At 56.9% G+C, this 21463-nt stretch overlaps 10 protein-coding genes across 10 annotated transcripts; 3 read left to right on the top strand and 7 right to left on the bottom strand.

The window, feature by feature from the left end:
• Positions 1-54: 54 nt before the first annotated feature.
• Positions 55-984, bottom strand: MKK02DRAFT_44482 (uncharacterized protein; the record flags this gene model as incomplete). Its single annotated transcript, XM_053092947.1, has 4 exons — positions 55-151; positions 228-657; positions 715-733; positions 790-984. 4 exons carry the CDS (start codon positions 982-984, stop codon positions 55-57), a joined length of 741 nt encoding a protein of 246 aa, XP_052945559.1.
• A 329-nt stretch (positions 985-1313) lies between these two features.
• On the bottom strand, positions 1314-6932 carry MKK02DRAFT_27386 (uncharacterized protein; the record flags this gene model as incomplete). The annotated part of the gene is made up of 11 exons (XM_053087338.1): positions 1314-1644; positions 1691-1992; positions 2040-2667; positions 2714-2858; positions 2904-2985; positions 3030-3155; positions 3210-3314; positions 3361-3429; positions 3556-3961; positions 4085-4657; positions 4702-6932. The coding sequence occupies 11 exons, from the start codon at positions 6930-6932 to the stop codon at positions 1314-1316; spliced, it is 4998 nt and encodes a 1665-aa protein (XP_052945558.1).
• Positions 6933-7846: 914 nt separating this feature from the next.
• On the top strand, positions 7847-10273 carry MKK02DRAFT_44480 (major facilitator superfamily domain-containing protein; the record flags this gene model as incomplete). The annotated part of the gene is made up of 11 exons (XM_053092946.1): positions 7847-7870; positions 7926-8263; positions 8311-8666; positions 8721-8923; positions 8972-9180; positions 9242-9379; positions 9424-9517; positions 9571-9667; positions 9719-9748; positions 9802-9964; positions 10012-10273. The coding sequence occupies 11 exons, from the start codon at positions 7847-7849 to the stop codon at positions 10271-10273; spliced, it is 1914 nt and encodes a 637-aa protein (XP_052945557.1).
• A 78-nt stretch (positions 10274-10351) lies between these two features.
• On the bottom strand, positions 10352-11931 carry MKK02DRAFT_33129 (uncharacterized protein; the record flags this gene model as incomplete). Its single annotated transcript, XM_053088661.1, has 6 exons — positions 10352-10492; positions 10550-10801; positions 10848-10906; positions 11028-11197; positions 11248-11763; positions 11894-11931. 6 exons carry the CDS (start codon positions 11929-11931, stop codon positions 10352-10354), a joined length of 1176 nt encoding a protein of 391 aa, XP_052945556.1.
• Positions 11932-12620: 689 nt separating this feature from the next.
• Positions 12621-14644, top strand: MKK02DRAFT_44478 (putative tubulin gamma chain; the record flags this gene model as incomplete). The annotated part of the gene is made up of 11 exons (XM_053092945.1): positions 12621-12647; positions 12707-12728; positions 12787-12797; positions 12876-13037; positions 13200-13382; positions 13418-13468; positions 13504-13788; positions 13833-13988; positions 14041-14355; positions 14402-14541; positions 14593-14644. The coding sequence occupies 11 exons, from the start codon at positions 12621-12623 to the stop codon at positions 14642-14644; spliced, it is 1404 nt and encodes a 467-aa protein (XP_052945555.1).
• A 130-nt stretch (positions 14645-14774) lies between these two features.
• On the bottom strand, positions 14775-15392 carry MKK02DRAFT_33127 (uncharacterized protein; the record flags this gene model as incomplete). The annotated part of the gene is made up of 1 exon (XM_053088660.1): positions 14775-15392. The coding sequence occupies one exon, from the start codon at positions 15390-15392 to the stop codon at positions 14775-14777; it is 618 nt and encodes a 205-aa protein (XP_052945554.1).
• A 575-nt stretch (positions 15393-15967) lies between these two features.
• Positions 15968-16630, bottom strand: MKK02DRAFT_33126 (uncharacterized protein; the record flags this gene model as incomplete). The annotated part of the gene is made up of 1 exon (XM_053088659.1): positions 15968-16630. The coding sequence occupies one exon, from the start codon at positions 16628-16630 to the stop codon at positions 15968-15970; it is 663 nt and encodes a 220-aa protein (XP_052945553.1).
• A 504-nt stretch (positions 16631-17134) lies between these two features.
• Positions 17135-17554, bottom strand: MKK02DRAFT_33125 (uncharacterized protein; the record flags this gene model as incomplete). Its single annotated transcript, XM_053088658.1, has 1 exon — positions 17135-17554. One exon carries the CDS (start codon positions 17552-17554, stop codon positions 17135-17137), a length of 420 nt encoding a protein of 139 aa, XP_052945552.1.
• Positions 17555-18210: 656 nt separating this feature from the next.
• Positions 18211-19397, top strand: MKK02DRAFT_26796 (uncharacterized protein; the record flags this gene model as incomplete). The annotated part of the gene is made up of 3 exons (XM_053087257.1): positions 18211-18447; positions 18484-18778; positions 18823-19397. 3 exons carry the CDS (start codon positions 18211-18213, stop codon positions 19395-19397), a joined length of 1107 nt encoding a protein of 368 aa, XP_052945551.1.
• A 107-nt stretch (positions 19398-19504) lies between these two features.
• MKK02DRAFT_44475 (FAD dependent oxidoreductase) lies at positions 19505-21253 on the bottom strand (the record flags this gene model as incomplete). The annotated part of the gene is made up of 8 exons (XM_053092944.1): positions 19505-19686; positions 19733-19811; positions 19862-20102; positions 20150-20185; positions 20230-20579; positions 20615-20792; positions 20836-21046; positions 21091-21253. The coding sequence occupies 8 exons, from the start codon at positions 21251-21253 to the stop codon at positions 19505-19507; spliced, it is 1440 nt and encodes a 479-aa protein (XP_052945550.1).
• Positions 21254-21463: the final 210 nt, after the last annotated feature.

The following is a 21463-nucleotide window of genomic DNA, read 5'->3' as shown; positions in this document are numbered from 1 at the left end:
AGCGCGGCTGAGTGGTATGACATGGCTCGGCGAGCGTGATCGTGCTAGCCATCCCTACGCCCCAGTAGCCTGATCGTTCTTCTCTTTCTCCTTCTCCGCCTTCTCGGCCTCCAGCCGAGCTAGAATAATATCCTCATCAACCCCATCGCGGCTGCGCAATATCAGCTCGCGTGCCCCATCTTGGTCCCTCTCGAGGATCCGCCGCTAGACCGCACAATGAAACTCACTATAGCTGAGCGTTATCTTTGCCTATGACCATAGTAGCGATCAGCCCCAATTCCCTGGGCTCCCACGCCGTCTCGCCGTCGTTCTTGTAATCCTTGATCGCCTGGAGGAGGGGCCGATACTGGCCCAAGATGTAGTCATTGCCCTTGTTGCTCCGTAGGATAAGCTTGACGTACCGCTCGGCGAGCTGCAGATCCTTCTTGTAGATCTGCACGCCCAAGCGCATACAGCAGGCAATGTAGACGACGGAGGGATTGACGGGGAATCTGTCACCCATTCCAGCCCCGAAAGTGAGTTTGCGCATGACCGACGTGATGTGCGGCCGCGTGAGTCTGGCGCGGGCTTCATCCTCCCTGCCCTCCCACTCGTCCATGAAGCAGTCGAGAGGAAAGCCATTAATCTCCTCGACGGAAATCACTTCGTCTAGGATATCTGGGATGATCAGGGCTTGGCCTGGTCCGGTAGACAAAGAGGTCTGGCGGCACTTACGATCACACTCAAAGAGGCCCTGGGTATGATCAGCTCAACACAGTTACATTGCAATTTGGCAGTCAAGCAACTTACAGGTCCCCACGCGCCCGTACGAGCAGCAGACGAGTGGAAAGAAGCCTTTGCCGGAGGAAGAGAGCGAATTGTACCGAGTGAGAACCCAACCAACGGTGTGCGGACGGATAGACTGAAAGATCTCGTCGCAGGGATCGCGCGAGCGGAGCAGACAGGTCGGGCGGCGGAGCGGATCACGTTGAGTAAGAGGGTCATTGCGATGATACGTAGGTGACATCAGAATCAGTAAGTGTTAGACGTCCTCGATATCGTCGTCTGTGGAGCTTGACGAGCTGGGTGAAGGGGTCCAGGATGGAAACACACAGCACGAACCTTGTCGAGTGAGAATTCTCCGACCTCCGTCGCGTCGAGATCTTCTGCGCGTGCGGCCTCCAAGCTCCCCCAAGTCCATCAGTCTCTCAGGCAGGTCAGCAGTAAGCGTCATCGCATGTACATCCCAAACTACGTCAAATCCCAGTAAAGACCACTACTAATACTATACAGATCATAAGATTCCAATTGTCCAGATACTATCACTCCTCTCGTCACACCACCCCCTCCCCCTTCCTACCCGTCATCGTCCTTCCCCCCTCCACCCCCAGCTGCACCTGTACCTGAACAGGCGCACTCCTCGTCTTGCCCATCGCCTGACTCGACTCCCGCTTCGTTCCCGCCGAAGCCGCACTCGTCGAGCTCATCCTGTTCGGTATCATACCCGGACCAGAGGCTGAGGTGGTGTGCGTGTGCGTCGTAGACCGGCTGACGGACCGAGCTGCCGCCGTCCGATCGTGCTTATCTTTGGTCATAGACGAGAGGAGGTCTGCCCAGAGTGGGTTGGAAGGGATCTTGCCAATGAGCCCATTGAGGGTTTCCATCCTGCCCATTAGCTTCATCTTCCCGGTCGGTCAGAGAAGAAACTCACCATGTAGCTTTGTCGCTATCCTTATCCGCCGAGAAAACAATCCCCTCCCCACCCTTGAACTCCACTCTGAAGCTTCTGGGGCGCGCACCAAACATCCCCATCCCCATTCCTTCATCATCGTCCACGCTCCCACTCCGGGTCTTCTTCCCCGCTGCTACAAGATCCCGCTGCGACTGGTCCGGGTTCAGATCAATCACGGCGGTCGCCTGGCGCAGATCGATCGTGGTGACCTCTTTCCGAGTGATTTCGTTGTACGCCACGAGATTGCCACCAATGAGCTTGAACGTCCGTCTTCGCGGTATCTGAAAATCAGCACTACCCCACCGTGCAAGCCAAGCTTGACACTCACCGTACAGTCCCCGCCCTCCTGCGTCAAATTCCCCTCGTGATATTCACACTCATGCCAGGCATGGTGCCTCATCCCCCTCAAACACTCATCGATACACTGCGGCAGATCCTCCGGCTTGATACCCGGCAGAGGTGGCAGCCTGAAGACCTGAAGCGTGACCTTCGCCACCTGTTTCCGCGGCCCAGTGGCAGGGACGTTCGTATTGCCGCCATCCCGAGGTCGGTCAGGTTCGCCCTTGAACATCGCAAACATGGGGTATCGAATCTCGAGCACCTTGGCCTCGCACTGCTTTGCGATAGGCTTGAAGGCGACGTGGGTCTTGGCGATTGTGCTCGAGCTGGGAGTGGCGAGGTATCGCGCGATAGTCTCGGGCTGGGATTGCGAGGGTACTGGTGCCGCTTGCGGGGTGATGGGGCGAGAAGGGGGAGCGGAGGGCGGGTTCTTGGCTTTCCGAGGGGACGAGAAAAGGTGGCGGATACCACTACCGGTCGAAGAGGTCGGCTTGGGCTGAGAGAGGGACGCATTCCGCTGGACAGTGAGGTGGTCCTGGTCCTGGAGCGCTCGGATGATATGAGGGTCCCGCCGGATGTCCATCGCGAGCGAGAACTCAAAGTTGGGATGTTCGACCCTGATCGTCAGCTCCGACACCGGATCCAACAGAGTAAGGAGCTTACAAGGCGAACTCCTGGTTGACTCGCGCACCATCCTGCAGGACAGTATACGGTGTCCGGATATAGTCGATACCGTTGTCGAGCGTCATGCAAAAGTATGTCGGCTCGGCCGGGACAGGCACAACCAAGCTCTCGATCCCAAGGACTGCTCCGTCAGTGTTGGCCCACGAGGCTTCGCGCCGGTTCAACTCACCCTTGACAAAGATCGTCCCGCTGGCTTTCCCATGGCTGACATCTCGGTCTCGCATCGCTCGAATCTCCGCAGCATGCTCATTCTAGCCCGTCAGCTCGATCCCGCCCAATGGAAATGGCAGCTCACGATATCCGAAGGCCGCCTCAACTGCCTCCACGCCTTTCCAGTATCAATATCGCCCGCTTTCGAATGCGAGACGGTGTTCCCAAAGCTGGCTCCAGAGACGTGCTTCTCGCGAACCTTGTACTTGCGCTAATGAAGTCAGCTGATGCTCTTGCTCGCCGGGCGCCTAAGCAAACAACTCACATCACCGCTTATACTCTCCATCTCATCTCTGAATGAATCCGACATGCTCTCCTTGTCCTGTCCCAAACCCAGAGTAAGCCGAGGCTGTTTCTTCGACGACGAGGGCTAGCATATCAGCTCAAGTCTACCATACCGCTCGGGAAGAGCTCACCATGATCACCTCATTCGCGTCACTCATGCTCATGCTCCGCCTGCTCTTCCGGCTACTCTTACTTCCGCCCTCATGTATCGCGCTCAGACCACTCACGTCCCGCCCTCTGGAGCCAGATGCGCCGAGCCCAAAGTCCGCTGTGGAGGAGCTAGATGAAGAGGCCATCATACCGCCGGATGAGCTGGGCGCGCGCACGGGCGCAGTCTCGCTCCTGCTCGGTGTACGGGGTGTCGGCCGGCCCGTGGTAGCTGAAGATGGCGCAGGCGGAATGTAGGGGTGAGGGTTCTGGAGGATGGATACCGGCCGACCGACGACGGCTGTGGGACCGTATGATGACCCTCGCTGGGGCAGCCCTTGGATCGGTGCTGCGTGTTGGCCGCCCGCGATGATCCGGTCGAGGCCTGAGCTGGGCTCAGCGCCCATCTCGGAGGACTGGCGGATGAGCTCCTCCGCTGCGGCAGGTGCGTGAGTATACGAGCGCGGGCGGTGTAGAGGCGGGGGAACGACATTCGAGCGAGGTACCTCCGTGGCGGACTTGAGCATCGGCGTGGAGGAAACACCCGGCGGAGGGGGTAAGGCCTTGTTGCGAGTCGAGGCGTTGCTAGACGATGCGGAGAGAGTAGGAGGGGCGACCGAGGTGGAATAACCCGTGCCGGGCGTACTTGCCCGCTTCATCTCGGCGCTCGAACCGAAGCCCGAGCCCGAGCCTGAGCCCGACGCAGACAAGGGGTCTTCGCTGCCCATACTGGAGTAATTGGACGAGCCGCCAATACCGAGCGCCGAGTGAGGCCGGCGGGAGATGGATCCCTCAGCGTACTTCCGGTCGATAGTCTCCCTGATCATCTCCCGACTGATCCGCTGGCGGATACGCACCGAGCCCTTGTTGTCGCCGTCGGCGATGGCGCGGACGTTATCCTGGGAATAGTAAGGGTTGGTAAAGCCCGAGCTGGACGCGGAGGTCGAAGTAGAGACGGGCTTGGTGGGACTGTAGGGGTTCTTTTGGATGGTCGCGCGGCGGACTAACATCTCTTCCGAGGTGAGCTTGATCTCCTCGAATTCAAAGCTGGGGATCCGGTGGGCGTTGGCGAGTGTAGCATCGTCGCTGGCCGAAGTGGCTGGATGAGAAGCGACGGATGCGGGAGAGGGAGTGACCGGCCGCTCGTCGTCCTCGGTAGACATGCCCGAGGTCGAGGCATCGTTGGAGGGGATCCGGATTTGGGATTCGAGAGTGGGCGTGGGGCGGAAGAAGGGGGAAGTCATATTGATGATCGGCAGGGCGAAGCCGGAGAAGTCGAGTCTGCTTGACTGGACTATCAGCTGAGCTCATCTTTGAGCAAGGACAGACTTACTCGCTTCTCAGCCTTGTCTTCCTGAGATATCACCGGACTCTGTACCGGACTGGGCACCTTGACCTCCTGCACCTTTGGCACTTTCGGTAGCCCCCTTCTCGGCGTCTCCTCTTCCTTCCAGCTCTGCCCCCGCTCGTCTTGCTCCGCCACCACCGTCGTAGTCTTGGTATTAGTGGTGACGGAGGTCATGCTGTGTCTAGCTGGAGTCGAATTGGGGTTGAAGAACCGCTCATCATCCTCGCTTCCACTATCCACCTCACTCCCGCTCTCGCTGTGATCGTCCGTCGCGTCCGAGGGGACGCGTCCGGGGGAACGAGGCATCCCCAGCCCCAGACTCTGCGTCGCTAGCGCCCTCGCTGCATTGGCGCGGTCCGCGTGGCTTGTGCGTCCGAGGGGAACACCGCCTTCCTCTCGCCGATCCGCTTGAGGGGACATGACGGACGTGACGGTCTGGACGGTGATAAATGGGTCGTGCATCGGCTCGACCTGCTGCGAGAAGTGCTTTGTCCCCGGGGTGGGAAGAGCGCGAGAAGGGATGGCGGGATTGGCGACATTACCGTTGAGGAGCATGGTGTGGTCCAATGATAGGGGTAGATGGGCGCTGGAGAAGGGCGAGCTGGGCACCATGGGCGGGAGGGAGTGCGCGAGAGCTGCCCGCTCGGCGTGGTGTGTCCGACCGTATGGCGCGCCAGCCGAGTCCTTCTCCGGGTACTTGATCTCCGGAGCCGCAGACTCGGCGAACATGGGCGACATGAGGACGTCGTCCCCGAGAGAGGGGGTCGAGAGGTATGGCACCGAATCCTCTTCGGCTGAGGATGGGTCGAAAGTGGGCTGGTCCTCGAATGCGGGGGTGTGCTGGTCACCGAGAGCAGGGGTCTGCTGAGGCGAGAAGAGGCCTTCCTCGATGAGCGTGTTGACAAAGTCCGCCGTGGTGCTTTCGTGATTTGGTGTAGGGCTTGGCTCGTCCACCCGCAGCCTCTCCATACTCGCCATTACCGCCTGCGCATTCGGCATGATCTCCTCCAGACTATCGTCCAGTCCCTCCGTCCCCTCATCCACCCAATCCCGATCATACTCCGATCCGCTATCCAGCTCAATCTCGAAGCTCCCATCCGCACTTCCCTCGACACTCATCTGCTCAAACTCCTTGACATCGGGCACCGACTGGAAAGTGACCGTCTTTGCCTGCTTGGAGGGCGAGTCGGTGACGCCGAGCGCGTGGCGCGGTCCGAGGAGCCGCCGTGAAGGTGTGAGGGCGGATTTGGGGCCAGAATGAGGCTTGCCAAGTGGCGAGGCATTCATGAAGGAGTTGGAGTGAGAAAAGTGTCGAGGTGGAGAAGGGGTGGGCGAGTGTCCGGCTCGGGACCGGTGATGCGCTGGGGATACTTTGCGCTGTCCAGAGGTTCGGCGCGGAGAAGGGGAGACGGACAGGCCCTGACGAGGGATAGTCTTGGGGGATGGGGCAGACTCCTCCAATCCGCCGTCGCTGGACCGTCCGACGACAAAGGGTGAGCGCGAGACGTGATTGCCGTCTTTGAGCCCCTTGACGCCAGAGCTTTGTCGAGGTTGACGCTGGCTGGTATGTAGGTTGGGCGACTCGTTCTCTTTACTGCCGGTGTTCCGGTCCGCCGACACTCTGCGTTCCCCCGACACCCGCCTGGTCTCCCCAGCTGAGGTGGACGGGATCGCTACTCTGCCCTTCTCCGATGACACCCTCCTTGTTCCAGACACAGCCGACCCAGACCCACTCGCAGTCCGAGAAGACGACCTGGGCTTGGCCGAGATACCCAGTCCAATCGCCGCCTTTGGCGTCGCCGCTACTCCCTCCGCCGTTGGCGCCTCTTCTCCCATCCTACTCCCCTCCCCTACTCTGCGCTCATGTATCACCTCCTTCCCCTTCTCCTCCACTTCCAATCCCGCCGCCTGCTTCCCCTGCGTTGTCTGCAGGTTCTTGAACGGGCTGTTGGCGACAAGAGAATTGCGTGTGACGTGTTTGAACGAGTTGCTAGTCCGGCGAGGTCCATCGTTGGAGGGTGGGGCAAGGGAGGGGTTGGGCGATTGCTGCAGAGGGGAGATGGCGCCGTCCCGCTTGTGGATCTGAAGCGGGGACCACCCTTTAGCCGAGGAAGATATGATCGACTCGCGAGCTGCGCGTGATGCAGCGACACCGCCTGGCGAGGGGTGTAACCGAAGCCGAGTGTTTGTGGGCGGTGGGTGCGACATGTCCTTGGTGGAAGCTGTCGAAGCTGGCAGGGGAGTCAGCACAGCGAACACCATGATGCTAGATGTTTGTCCGGTAGGTGATGGACAGCTAGATGGTGGAGAAGAGAACAGTAACGCACGAGTAAGCTGCGGTTCCTGTCAACAAACACAGCCTGAATTCAAATGACCCTCTTTTTGCACGCTCGGGGTCACTCAACCCAATACACAAGGTCTCCCTGAAAGCCTGACTACGTCCGTCGCGTCGTTGGTGTCAAAGTTGTCGATGGTCCGATCGTCGAGATGGTCGAGTGTCGCTATAGCATGTCGATGTACAGGTAGAAGCTCAATACATATGCTGTGTCTCATATATTTCCATGCACAAGACAGCTTTTGGGTGAGAGGCGATATGGCGCGCTGGGTGGTGCTGTGATTTTGACTTTCAGGGAAATGACGCTGGTCCAAGACCGAGCGACCCCCGGAACCAAACAAAAGTCAGTCGCGCAAGCGGAGATACAGGGTCGGCTTGGCGGCGTTTCCTCTGTGTGGCAGCCGGAACACGAAGCCTGTCTCGCCAATCTCGCCTAGCTAAACTCGCCAATCTCGCTGACTAATGATTGATTGTATGACGACCACCTTCCAAGGCTTCGCTTCTCTCACACCATAAAAGTCGTTAAAGGCATCGAGTCGTCGTCTGTGGATGTATATAGTCCCTAGCCAGGTCGAGTGCCCCCTGTGCTGTTCTTCATCTTCCCCGTCATCCACCCAGCTAGCGGAACCATCTCAGATCAAGAGTGACACCTATCGCTGTCATCGAGGGCACATACCGAACCTCACGCGACATCTTGCTCCAGCCATCTGCGCTCGGACCTTATCTCTATCAGGCAATCCGCTTTTCAGCTTGTTCGATATCTAGGCCATTGATCTACATCAGCATTATGAAGGATACTATTAGAGACTCGGTAAGCTCCATCGCCTGATCGACGGAGTAGGCGAATTGTCCGCTGACCTATTCAGTTCATCGGCCAGATCATACATAAGGCATCTAAAGGCCGCTTGTTACCTTACGCCGAGGACTCTCCTTCCTTCGTTGTACCCAAAAAGTACCTACTCGATCCAATATCGCCCACATCCACCGCACCGTCCACCCGTACCGCGCATCTCCGACTCGAGGAGACCTTTACCAGTCAGGCGTCGGCTACGACTCTCAACGATGGGCATAGCGGCTCTCATCTGGCAAAGGAGAAGGAGGGAGGTGGGACATCTGTCAGGAAAACGCGGAAGCTAGGTTATGAGGGAGAGCCCATAATAGTGGATTGGTACGGGCCAGACGACCCCGAGAATCCTCTGAACTGGTATGTCGTCTCTTGACTGACCTCCATCTGCCCGAGCTCATTGTCAGGCCGACAAGAAAGAAAGTCTGGTTGACATGGTGCATCATCGTCCTCACGTTCTCCGTCTACATTGGCTCCTCCGTCTGGGCGCCCGCACTCTACGTCGGCGCCGATTACTTCAACATCTCCCTCATCTCCTCCACTCTCGGCATAGCGCTCTTTGTGCTCGGGTACGGTCTCGGACCACTCTTCCTCGCGCCCATCACCGAGATCCCAGCGGTCGGGCGCACAGCACCGTACATCATTACGCTGCTCATCTACTGCTTGTTGCAGATCCCGAATGCGCTCGTGGACAATTGGGCGGGGTTCTGCATCCTGCGGTTCTTGAGCGGGTTTGTGGGATCGCCGGTGCTTGCGACTGGAGGTGAGCGAGCTTTATTGGAGCTCTCGCATTGCTGCTGTAGAAGCTGACCATCAGGTGCCTCCGTCGCGGACATTTTCTATCCCGAAAAGGTTGCCTACGCTATGTCCCTCTACGGCTTCGCGGCCGCCGCTGGACCCGGACTCGGACCTATCGCCGTGGCGTGGGCGATCGACGCAAATGGTTGGAGATGGGCGTTCTACGAGATGCTCATGCTCTCGGGTGCCGCTGTGCTGTTCTTATCCGTCGTCATGCCTGAGGTGAGCTGACTGTCTTGTTGATATATCAGGACTTGAGCTGACATTCAGACCAACCCAGAAACCATACTCCACCGCCGTGCAGCTCGGCTTCGCAAGATCACCGGCAATCCGAATCTCCGGTCCGAGGGCGAGATCCTGCAGTCCCACCTTCACCCTCGGGAAGTCCTCAGCGAAGCTCTGCTCCGACCGATCATCATGACCTTCACCGAGCCGATCATTCTCGGTGTAAATCTGTACATCGGGCTGATGTACGCTACGTAAGTCCGACACCTGACTTGAGGCCTTGAGGCTCCGGGAAGACTTGGGCTGACCGATCAGGATCTACACCTTCTTTGAGAGTTTCCCGATAGTCTTCCATATCGGATACGGCTGGAGCTTGGGCGTCTCCACCCTACCTTTCGCGGGCATCATGATCGGCGAAGCGATCAGCTTTGGCCTCTACTGCCTTTGGAATCGGTATGTCCTTTACCCTGCCCTTTGGATCCCCGCTGACAAGGTAGACTGTCATTTGAGGGGAAGTACATTGCGAGCAAAGGGAGACTGCGGCCAGAAACGCGTCTGCCGTTGACGGTCATTGGGTCTGCTATCTTGCCTGTAAGTTTGATCCAGCATAGGTACGAACAGCCGAGCAGAAGCTGAGACTCCAGATCTCGATCTTTTGGTTTGCCTGGACTGCCAACAGGACGCACTGGATCAACCCTGTCTTGGCCGCTTCGCTCTTCGGCGTCGGTATTGACTTTATCTGTAAGCTATACCTCCCAAACTTTAGATAAAGCAGCTGCTGATAACCTCTAGTCATGCCATACTTTAACTACCTCCCGCAGGGTGAGCATACTGCATCTCTACGCCCCTCATGCTTGATTAAAGCTGATCACCAGCTTACCCCCGCTACGCCGCCTCAGCACTCGCCTCGAACGACTTCGTCCGGTCCATGATGGCCGCAGCGATGCCGATCGTCTCTGTACCCTTGTTCCACAACCTCGGGATCGACTGGGGAAACACCATCATTGGATGCTGCTCCATCTTGTTCTTGCCACTACCGTATGTCCTCTTAGCCCCCAAATGTAATTATAGCTGATCGGCTTCAGGGTCCTGCTCATCAAGTACGGCCCGTATCTCCGCGAAAGGAGTCCAATTAGTGTACACGAGGAGGAGGTGCAAGCTGGGACAGAGTGGGAGAAGTTCCACGGGAAGGAGTACCCAAAGACGGATAGTGAGGAGATGGTGCAGGGTGTACCGGAGCGGAGAGGCGGCCCGGCAGTTGGAGCGGATGGTGGGGACCGTGAGGGAACGACAGAAACGGCAGAGTGGGGTGGGGCGAGGGAGCTAGCTGGGCGCAGCTCATCTTGATCTTGCACTTGTTGGACTGAATCTTGGGGACGTCGTATATAGTGCTGTTGCAACAGCTTACTTAGATGCATAGAGTTACTACTCGTGACGTTGCTTGACTTGGTCCGCATCTCCTTCCCAGAGCAATCTATCTTGCCAACCAGCTGGAGGAGCCCACTCGTACTTGCCGTATCTCCCCACAAAGTATGCCCAAGCCCGATTATACGCGTCGACATATTGCTATTGAGCATCAGCTGCGTCCGCATGACCGCTGTCACGCAGGATGCCAGTACGTACCTGTTCCTCCTTGACAGGATGCCACCCCACCGCCGTCTCCGGGCCGGCAATCCACCAGTCCCACTGCGCGCCTAGGCGGTATTCTAGGTCGATACGGAGGAGACCGGTCCGTGGGTCGATTCGAGGAGGGGGTGAGTTCCAGCCGCCCCGCGGAGGCGTGTGGGGAAAATGACTTTGGTATGATGTGCTGGAATTGTATCGCCCAGTCTGTGTAGGCTGTTCACCAGCTTGGGGTTTAGTAGGTAAGAGATACTGGTCTTCAGCTGACACGTCGGCCTGACGTGGGATAGTGACTCACCATCATCTCACCCATGAATGCGTCCTCATCCCATTCGCCCGTGTACATCCGCCTGGGAACTGCAGATGTCGCAATCGAGCGAACCTAGAGAGACCTCAGCTCTGGTATGCAGTTGGTTTGAAGTTGATGAAAGCACTTACCACGCCCCATGAGAAGCCATACATCATTCCGGTGAAGTACCATAGATAGCCTGGCCAGTGGTCAGTGCCCGATCCGATATAGGTAGGTATGGCGGGGTCGAGCTGTAGCAGCACGCCGAGGAGATTCGGGAGCAGGATGTAGATCTGGTATCGGTGATCAACTTAGCACCTGCAAACAAGGGAACCCATACATCGTCATCGCATTTGCTTCTATCGTCAGCTATTGGTCTCGACACCCAGAAGACTGACGAAGGACTCACAAGACCCATTGCGCCTCTCGTCCCTCTTGACCTGCCCAAACAGCCCACTCCCAGCTTTTCCCCCGGTTCATGTTCTCCCCATTCACCAGCCCCTCCAGCCTGACCATATCGTCATACGTCTTTGCCTCATCCTCCATCGCCCTAACGTCTAGCTGGTCCTCCGGACTCAGAGTCGCCTTGTCGGGATTTGCGTACCCGACGACGAAGCGGATCCGCACCAGACTACGAAGATGGGTAGGGAGCGTATCGAGCGGGTCGTACTTCCGGATGAGGTTCCGCCGAGCTCGAGAAGCAGCAGTGGGCGTGGAGAAGATGTAGAGGGCGACCCAGACCGGCCTTTCCGCCTTCAGGCCCTCTTGATCGGAACTCTCCACCGCGTCCATCTCGTCGGCCCCGATCTTTGGGATCTGCGGGACCTCCCATGATCCTGCGCATCGCGCGGCAGTCAGCTCCTTGACTTCACGCGGAGGCCTCAAATCTTTGGCGCCGACAGGCGACCAGCGATGTCTGATGAATCTGTGTGTTCAGGTCGGGGTCCGAAGGAGGAGGTAGTTCTGCTTCTGCATGTTGGGTAGGCGGGCGATATGGCGGATGTAGTGGAAGGTGGCGATCATGAGAATGCCGATACCAAGCAGTATGAGCATACTGGGGAGGGGGAGAGGAGTCAGGCGAACTGAGAGCCATTGTAAATTTTGGAAGAGGGGAATACTCGAGTCTAGCTTGAAGGGGGTCAGCGGCGTATATGGCAACCAGGACATTGAGAGATGATGTCAGTAGCGACGTAGCGTACATAGATCGTCAATCAGTCAACTGCGAGCGCTGTGAGCCCCATCGAGTGTGTATATACCCTCCTTACCCTCCTTACACTCAAAGGAACAGGTGGCGTTTTGACCAAGTGCCGATGTGGCCCAAAAGTCGCCCGCCGCGAAACCTCCCGAGCAGAGCGGACCATAGACTACAGCTGTGGCGGTCGAAGACATATAGCTATGGAAAGCGTCGATATCTGGCGTGGAGCGTTGACGAGGCGACAAGGGATGCTACTGTGGATCGTATGCAAACCCTTAAGGAGGCTCGAGGCGAGAAGACATGGACGCGACGCGTCTCGACGCGTCGATGGAGATCCCTAGACTCTCCGTGTCAACATTCCATGCACCTCAAGGTTGTTGCTGCGGTTGTTGATCGTCATCCACACCCTACAGCTCGCTATATCTCTTTGCGACACACCATACCAACCGACAAGCAAGCTCAGTAGCATCACCCGTGCCTCAAGAAATTGTGTCCTCGCCATTCGACCGGTATCGACTGCGAACTCCACATTCCTCGAATCAGACGGGCGTGACTAGTCAACTTCGTACAGCTCGTCCAGAGCTGTCATGGGCAGGGAGATCATCACTCTGCAGGTATGTGCTCCTCTCTTCCTCAGACGGGACCCTGCTTTGCTGTCAGGCTGACACAGTAGGCGGGCCAAGCCGGGAATCAAAGTAAGCGCTAATCCATACTGACCTGTTCTTGATGTCTGGCTGACGACACCCTCTTCAGTTGGAGCACAAGTAGGTCTCACTCCACTATCCAAGATACATTGGGGCTAGCGTCTACATGGGCTAGGATAGCATGCTGATCCTGCTTAGTACTGGCAGAAGCTTTGCGCGGAACATGGTATCTCCCCGACCGGCACATTAGAGGACTGGGCGGCGGACGGAGGGCAGGGAGATAGGAAAGATGTCTTCTTCTACCAGGCAGATGACGAGCATTATGTGCCTAGGGCGATCCTGATAGATCTGGAGCCAAGAGTAAGTCATCCGACTGGACGAGGAGTGGGACACTGCAGGCAGCGAGGGGGAATGGCGAGTCAGGCTAGGCCGTGGTCATGAAGACCTAGCTACCGTTAGCACTGCGAAGAGAGCAGGAAGTGTTCAAGGGCAAGAGCAAAATAAGAGGCGCTGATACTGCAGGTCATCAATCAAATACTCGCATCCCCCTTCAAATCCCTCTACAACCCCGAAAACATATACATGTCGAAAGATGGCGGAGGTGCTGGAAACAACTGGGCGCAGGGATATAGCGCGGGAGAGAAGGTGTATGAGGAGCTTATGGAGATGATTGATCGGGAGGCGGATGGGTCGGACAGCCTCGAGGTGAGTTGTCGGTACTTTTAAGGCTATGCGGGCAGTGGTGTATGGGGCAGACACCTGTCAAATGGGTTCGGGCGCCTGGGCGAAGCGTGAGGAGAGGGCTGGAGAGCTAGCTGACAGCCAGGGCTTCTCCCTTCTTCATTCCATAGCAGGCGGTACTGGCTCAGGCCTCGGCTCCTTCCTCCTCGAACGCCTCTCGGACCGCTTCCCTAAAAAGCTCATCCAAACCTACTCGGTCTTCCCCGAATCATCCGATGTCGTCGTACAACCCTACAACTCTCTTCTCGCCTGCAAGCGGCTCGTCAATAATGCAGACTCGGTGGTCGTGCTGGACAATGCGGCGTTGACACGGATAGCGGCGGATAGATTGAATGTGCAGGATCCGAGCTTTATGCAGACTAACCAGCTTGTGAGTGGTATCAAGTCAGGTGGGGAGTATTTGCTGATTGACAGGTATCGACCGTGATGGCTGCTACCACGACAACATTACGGTATCCCAGCTACATGAACAACGATCTCGTCGGCATCATCGCCAGTCTGATACCCACGCCTCGGTGTCATTTCCTTACGACCAGCTATACGCCGTTCACCAGTGATGAGATTGATAAGGTGCGCTGACGGTACTCCATCTGCGATAAGAGGCATAAGCTGACCCTTATAGGCCAAGTCAGTCCGCAAAACTACCACCCTCGATGTTATGCGCCGCCTCCTTCAACCCAAGAATCGCCTCGTGTCCACCACCGCCTCCAAATCCTCCTGCTACATCTCCTGCCTTAACATCATCTCGGGCGACGTCGACCCGACCGATGTACACAAGTCATTACTGCGGATACGAGAACGTCAGCTCGCCAATTTCGTACCCTGGGGGCCGGCGTCGATACAAGTCGCGCTTACGCGGAAGCGGGGAATGCCGGGCAGGGAGGCGAGTAATCGGGTCAGCGGGGTCATGTTGGGGAATCATACGAGTATTGCTTCTGTGAGTAAAAATACTGGAAGAGGAGGGGATGTAGCTGATAAAGCAGCTGTTCAAGCGGATGATAGATCAGTACGACCGATTGCGGAAACGAAACGCGTTCTTGGAACAGTATAAGAAGGAGGACATGTTTGCGAATGGGCTGGAAGAGTTTGATGATTCAAGAAGAGTGGTCGCGGAATTGGCAGAGTGAGTACTGCTTTGTCTTGATGAAACACGAGTTGAGCTGACTCGTGTCAGTGAATATAGAGCCATGGAAAGTCCAGATTACCTCGACTATGGAGCAGAATGACGGGCTCGGACTCGAAGTTGAATGTGGCTGGAGGGATCGAAGTTTTGGAGATCTAGGTGTATATGTATATCGTGTAATGTGGGTCGTGTACAGAAATGCATGGAAGAGCTCTCGCCACGTACTGACTCCTTCACCTGACGTATCTGATACCTGTTGACCACGAATTCCAATCGCCATCCGCTCCGTCGCCTGAATCGTCGATCGCGCTTTCGGCCTCGTTCGCCTTTGTCGTCTGCACACTCATTTCCGGTTTGGGTGGCGAATCCTTCGAGCAGGAGACTTTGGGTCCCGACACCCACAGCCCGTACTCGTCAAGCCACCGTGTATGCTCCGTCACAATCCCGTCCCAAATTTGGTCGACTTCCCGTGTATGACCGACAGTCTCCGCGGACGAGGCCAGGAAATCCTTCACTTCTGCAGGCTGTTCCAGTGTCTCGATGGACAAATCCGCATGACTGGAGATTGTGTTTGACACCCACTCGGGGTATGGCCAGCTGCCTCCAGCACCCATCTTGTCCGCCAGGTGTAGGATACTAGCCTCAGCAGTGTCCGAAAATCCGGACTCGACAGAAAGCTTGTGGTACTCGCACTGTGGCCGCGTGCTGCCTGACAGCTCGCCCGACGACCTGTTGGTCACCCTCCAACCTGGCAAGATCTTCCGGACGAAATATTCCCCCCCCACGTGTTCGCAAACACTCTCTCCATCGTCCGACGCCGCATCCTTACGAAGCCTCACAAGTCGTTTCATACTGTAGTGCTTCCGGTGATAAGGGAAAGGCCGGGTTTTGATGATGGTGTCGGAAGTGGGAGAGGTATGTAGTGTCGAGAGCTTGTGTGCGAGTGTCCCGACTGAGCGCACAGACAAGTATAGGGAGCTGAGTGGCTTATGTCGTGACAAAGGATGCACTGGGCTGGTCACCTTTGTTGTGCCGCCTCAGCTGCACCGCAATTTGCGATGTCTCCTACACGTTCGCGCGTCCCCGCCGGCACTGCACCTCCGTATGCTCTTGAAAGGATCGTAACGCAGAACCTACTAAAAGGACCTGCTAGAATCCCACCAGCCAAAGACCCGGCGGTATGAGTCAAGATCGGATGACGCCCTGCCACTCGGTGGCGAATCCGCTGGGTGTCCAGCGGCGCTGGAGCCACTTGGAAGCATCACTGTACTGGCGGCTCAGCATCGCAAAAGAGATAATAAGTTGGAGAATACCACGTCTTAGAGCTGCTACTAGACACATCATACATTATCGATCGCCGAGTACATGAACAAGTGCGCGCAGGTCAAAGTTCCTTTCCCTCGACGTAGCGCCAAGACGCCCGCCATCAATCGATCTCGATAGGTGTGCTCTCGCCTCCCGCGAGAAGTCGCGACCCCTTCTTGGCGACATCGGACTCCGTGATCCACTTCTCACGCATCTCGACCAGAGACCTGAGACACTCGACGACCCTCTCCCTGCGCTTGGACTTCTTCTTGCTGGTACAGTCGAGGAAAGTGGCGATCTGTGGTGGCATCGGATCGAAGAGCTCGTCCAGCTGAATGAGCTTATCAGCGTAAGAGCGGAGCCATTCACCCTCCTTATCAAGTATCGACATCGATACACCCATGAGCCCTCCGATCTCTGTGATGTGATCCTTGGCGGCTGATGACATCCTGGTGTCTTTGGTATCCTTGTCGCGCTTTGCTCGCGACGAGACACTCTCAGTCTGGCTTTCCGCGACATCCGCGACCTTGGTAGTTCTGTGCCCTCCTGCCTTCTCGGTCTGGGCGAAGTTTCGGCTCTGTCCGCCGCTTCTCTGGGTCAGTGCTGTAGCAGAAGCGGAGACAGACGCAGACGGTTTCCTTGTAGGTCGAGACGTGGGAGGACCCATGCTTCCGCGAGTTGAGTTCACGCTAGTCGAGCGACTAGTAGAGCTCATGCTCGAGTGAGTCGAGACTGGGCTGTCGTCGACTCTCTTGCGTCTGGGTTTGGTGCGTGAGGCGGGCATGTATGCAATCGCGATCGATGGCGCCGATGAGATCAATGTATCGAAGATATGTAAAGACTAGGCTTACAGACGGCGGTATCGACTCTTCTTTTTAGGCCCTCCGAGCGTGACCGACTAAGTCAACCGGAGCTCCCTTCACATCAGAAGCTCGAGAACCTAGAGAAGCTTAGGCCGCGGTCTCGCTGTAGGTGGCGTGATACTCTGCGAGGTAGAACAAAGGGAACAAAGGGAACAAAGGGACGGTCTGGCTAGCAGGCGGGTCGGCTCAAACCTGACGGATCACCCGGTGATGACCCCCCCTCAACAGGGGATTTGACAGCATAAACTTGCGGTCAACCTGCTGATCAGTCTACATGAGGTTCCCCTCGAGTAGCCTCGGCCTCGGGTCATCAATCCGGTTCGCTCTGCTGACAGTGATGCGAGCGATAGGAACTTGGCTGTACACCCTACATTACTACAAGCAACCGCTCTCAATAAGGCTCATTGGGATCCTGGTCTCTACATCTACTTCGAGCAAATCACCGAGGATCCAGGTCTCCAGAACCCATACTCGTTCAACCAAAGGTCGTGCTGCTCGTCCATCTTGCCCCACAACACTTCCACCTGTGCCTTTGCTCCCTCATCGCCGCCGAAGCTCAGGAAGTCCTCCAATAATGAGGGTTGTAGCATCTCAGCAGTGCTGAGGCTCGTATGGCCACTCTCAGCCTCGAGTCTCTTCATAAGGTCTGTATCGCCCGGAGAGCCCAGCATGTCGCACATGGACAGATAGTCACCTCTCGCCCACTCTGAGAGGCTGGCTTCGATACCGGTGATGTGTTTCTGGCATCGAGGGATTTGGATCATGTCCTCGGACCTCACATCAAACAACTCTGCCGTACCGCCTGGTTGCTCACTAAGAACTGCGTTTGGGGCCCGGGAGCGCATATCGCAAAGCGATAGCCTAGATCGACCGGTAATGCGTGTGAGCCGATCCATATGATCGTGCAGTTCGGAGGCTGGTGAGGGAGACTTCTCGGTACGAGACCTGGTGCTCTTTGCCGAGATTCAAGGTTGGTGGTACAGCGAGATTGACGGAAACCGAAAGATAATGCGCGCGAATCAAAGCTGTCACAAATAGAAGTCTGTAGTATATTGTGAAGCTGAGAGGAACTGCACAACATCGGCGGCGTATCTGATAGATAGGTGGCTCAGCTCTACCGAGCAGCGGTGACAAAGGATCATTGACAGCACTGGAGGCGAAACACGGGGACGGTGTACATTGTCATCCAGACAGTGCAGACGCGACTCTCAGACCGCAACTCCTTTTTGGGGTTGCAACAGATGACACTGACTCCAGGGGACCACGCCCAGCTTCATATGTGGCTCCATGGAGGACCTCTAATTGTAATCGCGAGAGATAGGCCCTACCTGAATACCCAGTCTGTCCGGAGCGACTGAGCCTGATTGAGTCACGAGCGCCACACTCGGAGGGATCTGCCACATCGAACCGCATGCCGTAACGGCAACCTGAAACATCGATAATTTTACCATCTCCACAGCTTGCTCTTGACTCCCTGTTCTACTGAGTGGTTCTACTCATCATGCCCCGACTCAAGCTCGCACTTCAGGCACGCCAGGCAGCTGCTCATCGAGCTGAGCTGGCCAAGAAGTCTAGCCAAAATTCGGACTCGAAAGCCAAGTCGGTCAAGGCGAGCACGTCCGGCTTGAAAAAGGCGCAGAAGAAGGCTCGCCTGGCCGCCCGCTTCCCCAAACCAGCAAAGGATGGCGAGCCTGGAGAGCCAACAGAGGTTGCTGAACCCGAGGAGGAATCCGCTCCGGTCGCCATCCCGCGGCAGGACAAAGGCAAAGCCAAGGCCATCATCCCCTTCACAAGCGACGATACCATCCTCCTCCTCGGTGAAGCCAACTTTTCCTTCGCCCTTTCTCTCGTCCAACATCATCAACACCCCGCACACCAAATCTTGGCGACCAGCTATGACTCGGAGAAGGTGTGCTTGGAAAAGTATCCGGACGGGGAGGGAAATGTGCGGGAGCTGAAGGAGCGAGGGGTTATGGTGGAGTTCGGAGTGGACGGAGGGGCGCTGGAAAAGTGCAAGAAGGTCGGAAAGGGCAGGTGGTCCAGGGTGATCATGAACTTCCCACATTCCGGTAGGCTACAGTTCACCTTTGAGACCCTCCGAGCTGACTTTCAGGATCTGGAATCAAAGATCAAGATCGGAACATCCGGGACAACCAGATGCTCCTTCTTCGCGTACTCCGCTCCGTCCGACCTGTCCTGACAGCTGGACCGGACAAGCTGCTGCCGGGATCGCACTCCGGAAAGGCGCAGACTAAGAAGCGGAAGAAGGGGGATGATGACGATGAGGAGGAGGAAGAGGCGCCAGCGGATGAGGTCACCGATGAGGAGGACGCCTATCTTTCGGATGACGGGGACTACAGCAAACTCCACACACTTCCCACTACGAACACCTTTACTCCTCCAAAGAAGCCCGGCACTCTTCTCATCACACTTCTCGATCAAGCGCCCTATTCCCTCTGGTCTCTCCGAGCGCTCGCCATCCGCCCGCCCCACGTATGCCCCGGCACCAAACTACCTCAGCCAAAATACAAGCTGATACGGTCGTTCCGCTTCGATCCAGCCACATACCCAGGCTATGCGCACAGGCGGACGCTGGGGTTCAAGGCGGGCGTGAGTAAGAGCGGAAACGAGGAGATTTTGGGGCGGAAAGGGGAAGCGAGGACATGGGAGTTTGCGCCTTCGCGGTAGGACAGGGCTGTGCTGCTTTGGCTTCTGCGCACCAGATCATACAAGAGACGTATACATACCAATCTAGATACAAAAGGCTGAACGCGTTAAAAATACTGACACCAAAGCTAGATTACCAGCTTCGCCAACCCCTGGGCGGTGGCGTCCCCTGTGGTCTGGTTGACCTTCCTCCGCAATTTGGCGAGACGCTCAGGCGTGACGCGGAAGCTGGCGGGCATGGCGGCATCCCACTCGCCCGTCATCATGTACTCGGCAAGCGCAGGGGCGCAGAGGAAGATCCGAGCCATGCCTGCTGATCAGCTTTGACCTGATCCGTCCTGCGAGACCTTACTCACCATGTCCGTTGTACCCCGCGGCGACATACTGACCCGGCTTGTCAGGTACGTCACCGATCAGTGGGATCGCGTCGGGAGTCTATAGCGTCAGCGCGGTGTCAAGCGCTGACGGTTCATGCGAAGACTCACCATCCCGATGATCCCCGTCCAAGCGTAATCGTGTCCATTCTTCTTCCCCTTGGCCTCCAGACTGGGGTCCCATCCACCAGCCGCAAAGAGCTTGGCGAATTGACCCATGGCATTCTCGGTGATCTCGTCTGCGGGCTTCGAGTCGTCAACTGAGTTGATAAGGGTTGCGCGTGTCTCCGGGGACATGCCGTCCCATTGACGAGAGGTCCCAAGGACGATGGACTGATCTGGCCGGGGAGCTCTGTCAATCAGCGCAACTCGTAGATATGAGACATGGAGAGCACTGACACGGAATAGAAGTTATGGACGAGGTATCGCAGAGAGCTGTTAGTCAGCTAGAATTGCCGATCTTGGAGAAGTCTACTCACAAACTAGGCTCGAGGATCGGGAATGCCTCCTCTCCGACCGGCGCCTGGGGCAATAGCACCGCTTGTGCCCTCCAAGGCGTTATCAAACCCTCGAGCTCGGGCACGACCGCCTGACTGTACGCGTTGGTAGCAAAGACCACTTTGCCAGCCTTGACCGATCCACGGGGCGTCTTGACGCTCCAAGACTCGCCATCTTCAGCCTGCGAGACCGAGTGGACCGGCGCGTAGGCGTATAGCTCATACCCTCCTTGCTGTGTGTTGAGAGTGTGAATGCCCAGAGTGAGTTTGGCGGGGTTGAGGGTTGCAGCGGGCCACTTGTACCCGCCGATGGCAGCGTCCACTCTGGTATCCTTCACATCAGCGGAGCAGAATGAGATTGACATACCTTTCGCGCCTCTTCGCCACCGAGCACAACGTACTGATCCGGCTTTCCGCCCGCTTCCGTCAATCCCTTGTATGCATTCGCTTCGAACTGGTAAAACTCTTCCGTCATGCAGACATCATAGGTCGGACGAGGAGTCCACTCGCACTCGATGTTGTGCTTGTTGACAAAATCGTCGACCCTTCGATATCAGTACAGAACGAGAGGTTCAGCACTACACCCACCGTTTAAGAACATCAGACTCCGACGACAGGATATGCTTCGCTTCCTCTTTCCCGTGCATGCCTGAGAAGGCAGTGAAGCCTCTCGCTGCATCCGGACGGCAATGACCAGCATTGCGACCGCTAGCACCAGAACAGATCTCTCTAGCTTCGAGAACGACGATCTTCTCGGGTCGGTTGGGCGAGTTGAGCAAGGTATGGGCTACGACCGCACCTGGGAGTCAGCCAGATCAATGCGGTCTAGCTACGGGAACATACCGCACATCCCACTTCCGACGATCACGACATCCGCCTCGGCGGGAAGCTCATCGTCCTTTCCTTGGTTCAGGAGCGGGTGATCTCTTGTTGACTCCTGCCATACTGATAGCTGACCTAGCGGGACAGGCAGATGCGGGTGCGGTCTGGTGATCGCGATGGGCATTGTGTATGGTCCGCTAGTGCTGCAAGGTTGGTGAGCGAAAGTATGATGGGGAAGCAGGGGGCGATGTCTTATCGGTGCATCGCTTGTAGGCACTCCCTCGCTGATCACTGGACAGCCCATCGGCTTCGGAACTCGGGACGAGCATGGAGCTATCGGGAGCTCTATTCGGGCCGTCGGGTTTGACCGATAGCTCCCCCACTTTACTGCTGC

Source organism: Dioszegia hungarica (assembly GCF_025882075.1).
Source record: "Dioszegia hungarica strain PDD-24b-2 chromosome Unknown MKK02contig_8, whole genome shotgun sequence".
Classification (NCBI taxonomy): domain Eukaryota; kingdom Fungi; phylum Basidiomycota; class Tremellomycetes; order Tremellales; family Bulleribasidiaceae; genus Dioszegia; species Dioszegia hungarica.
The sequence above is the reverse complement of the archived record's forward strand: the minus strand, read 5'-3'. Positions and strand labels throughout refer to the sequence as shown.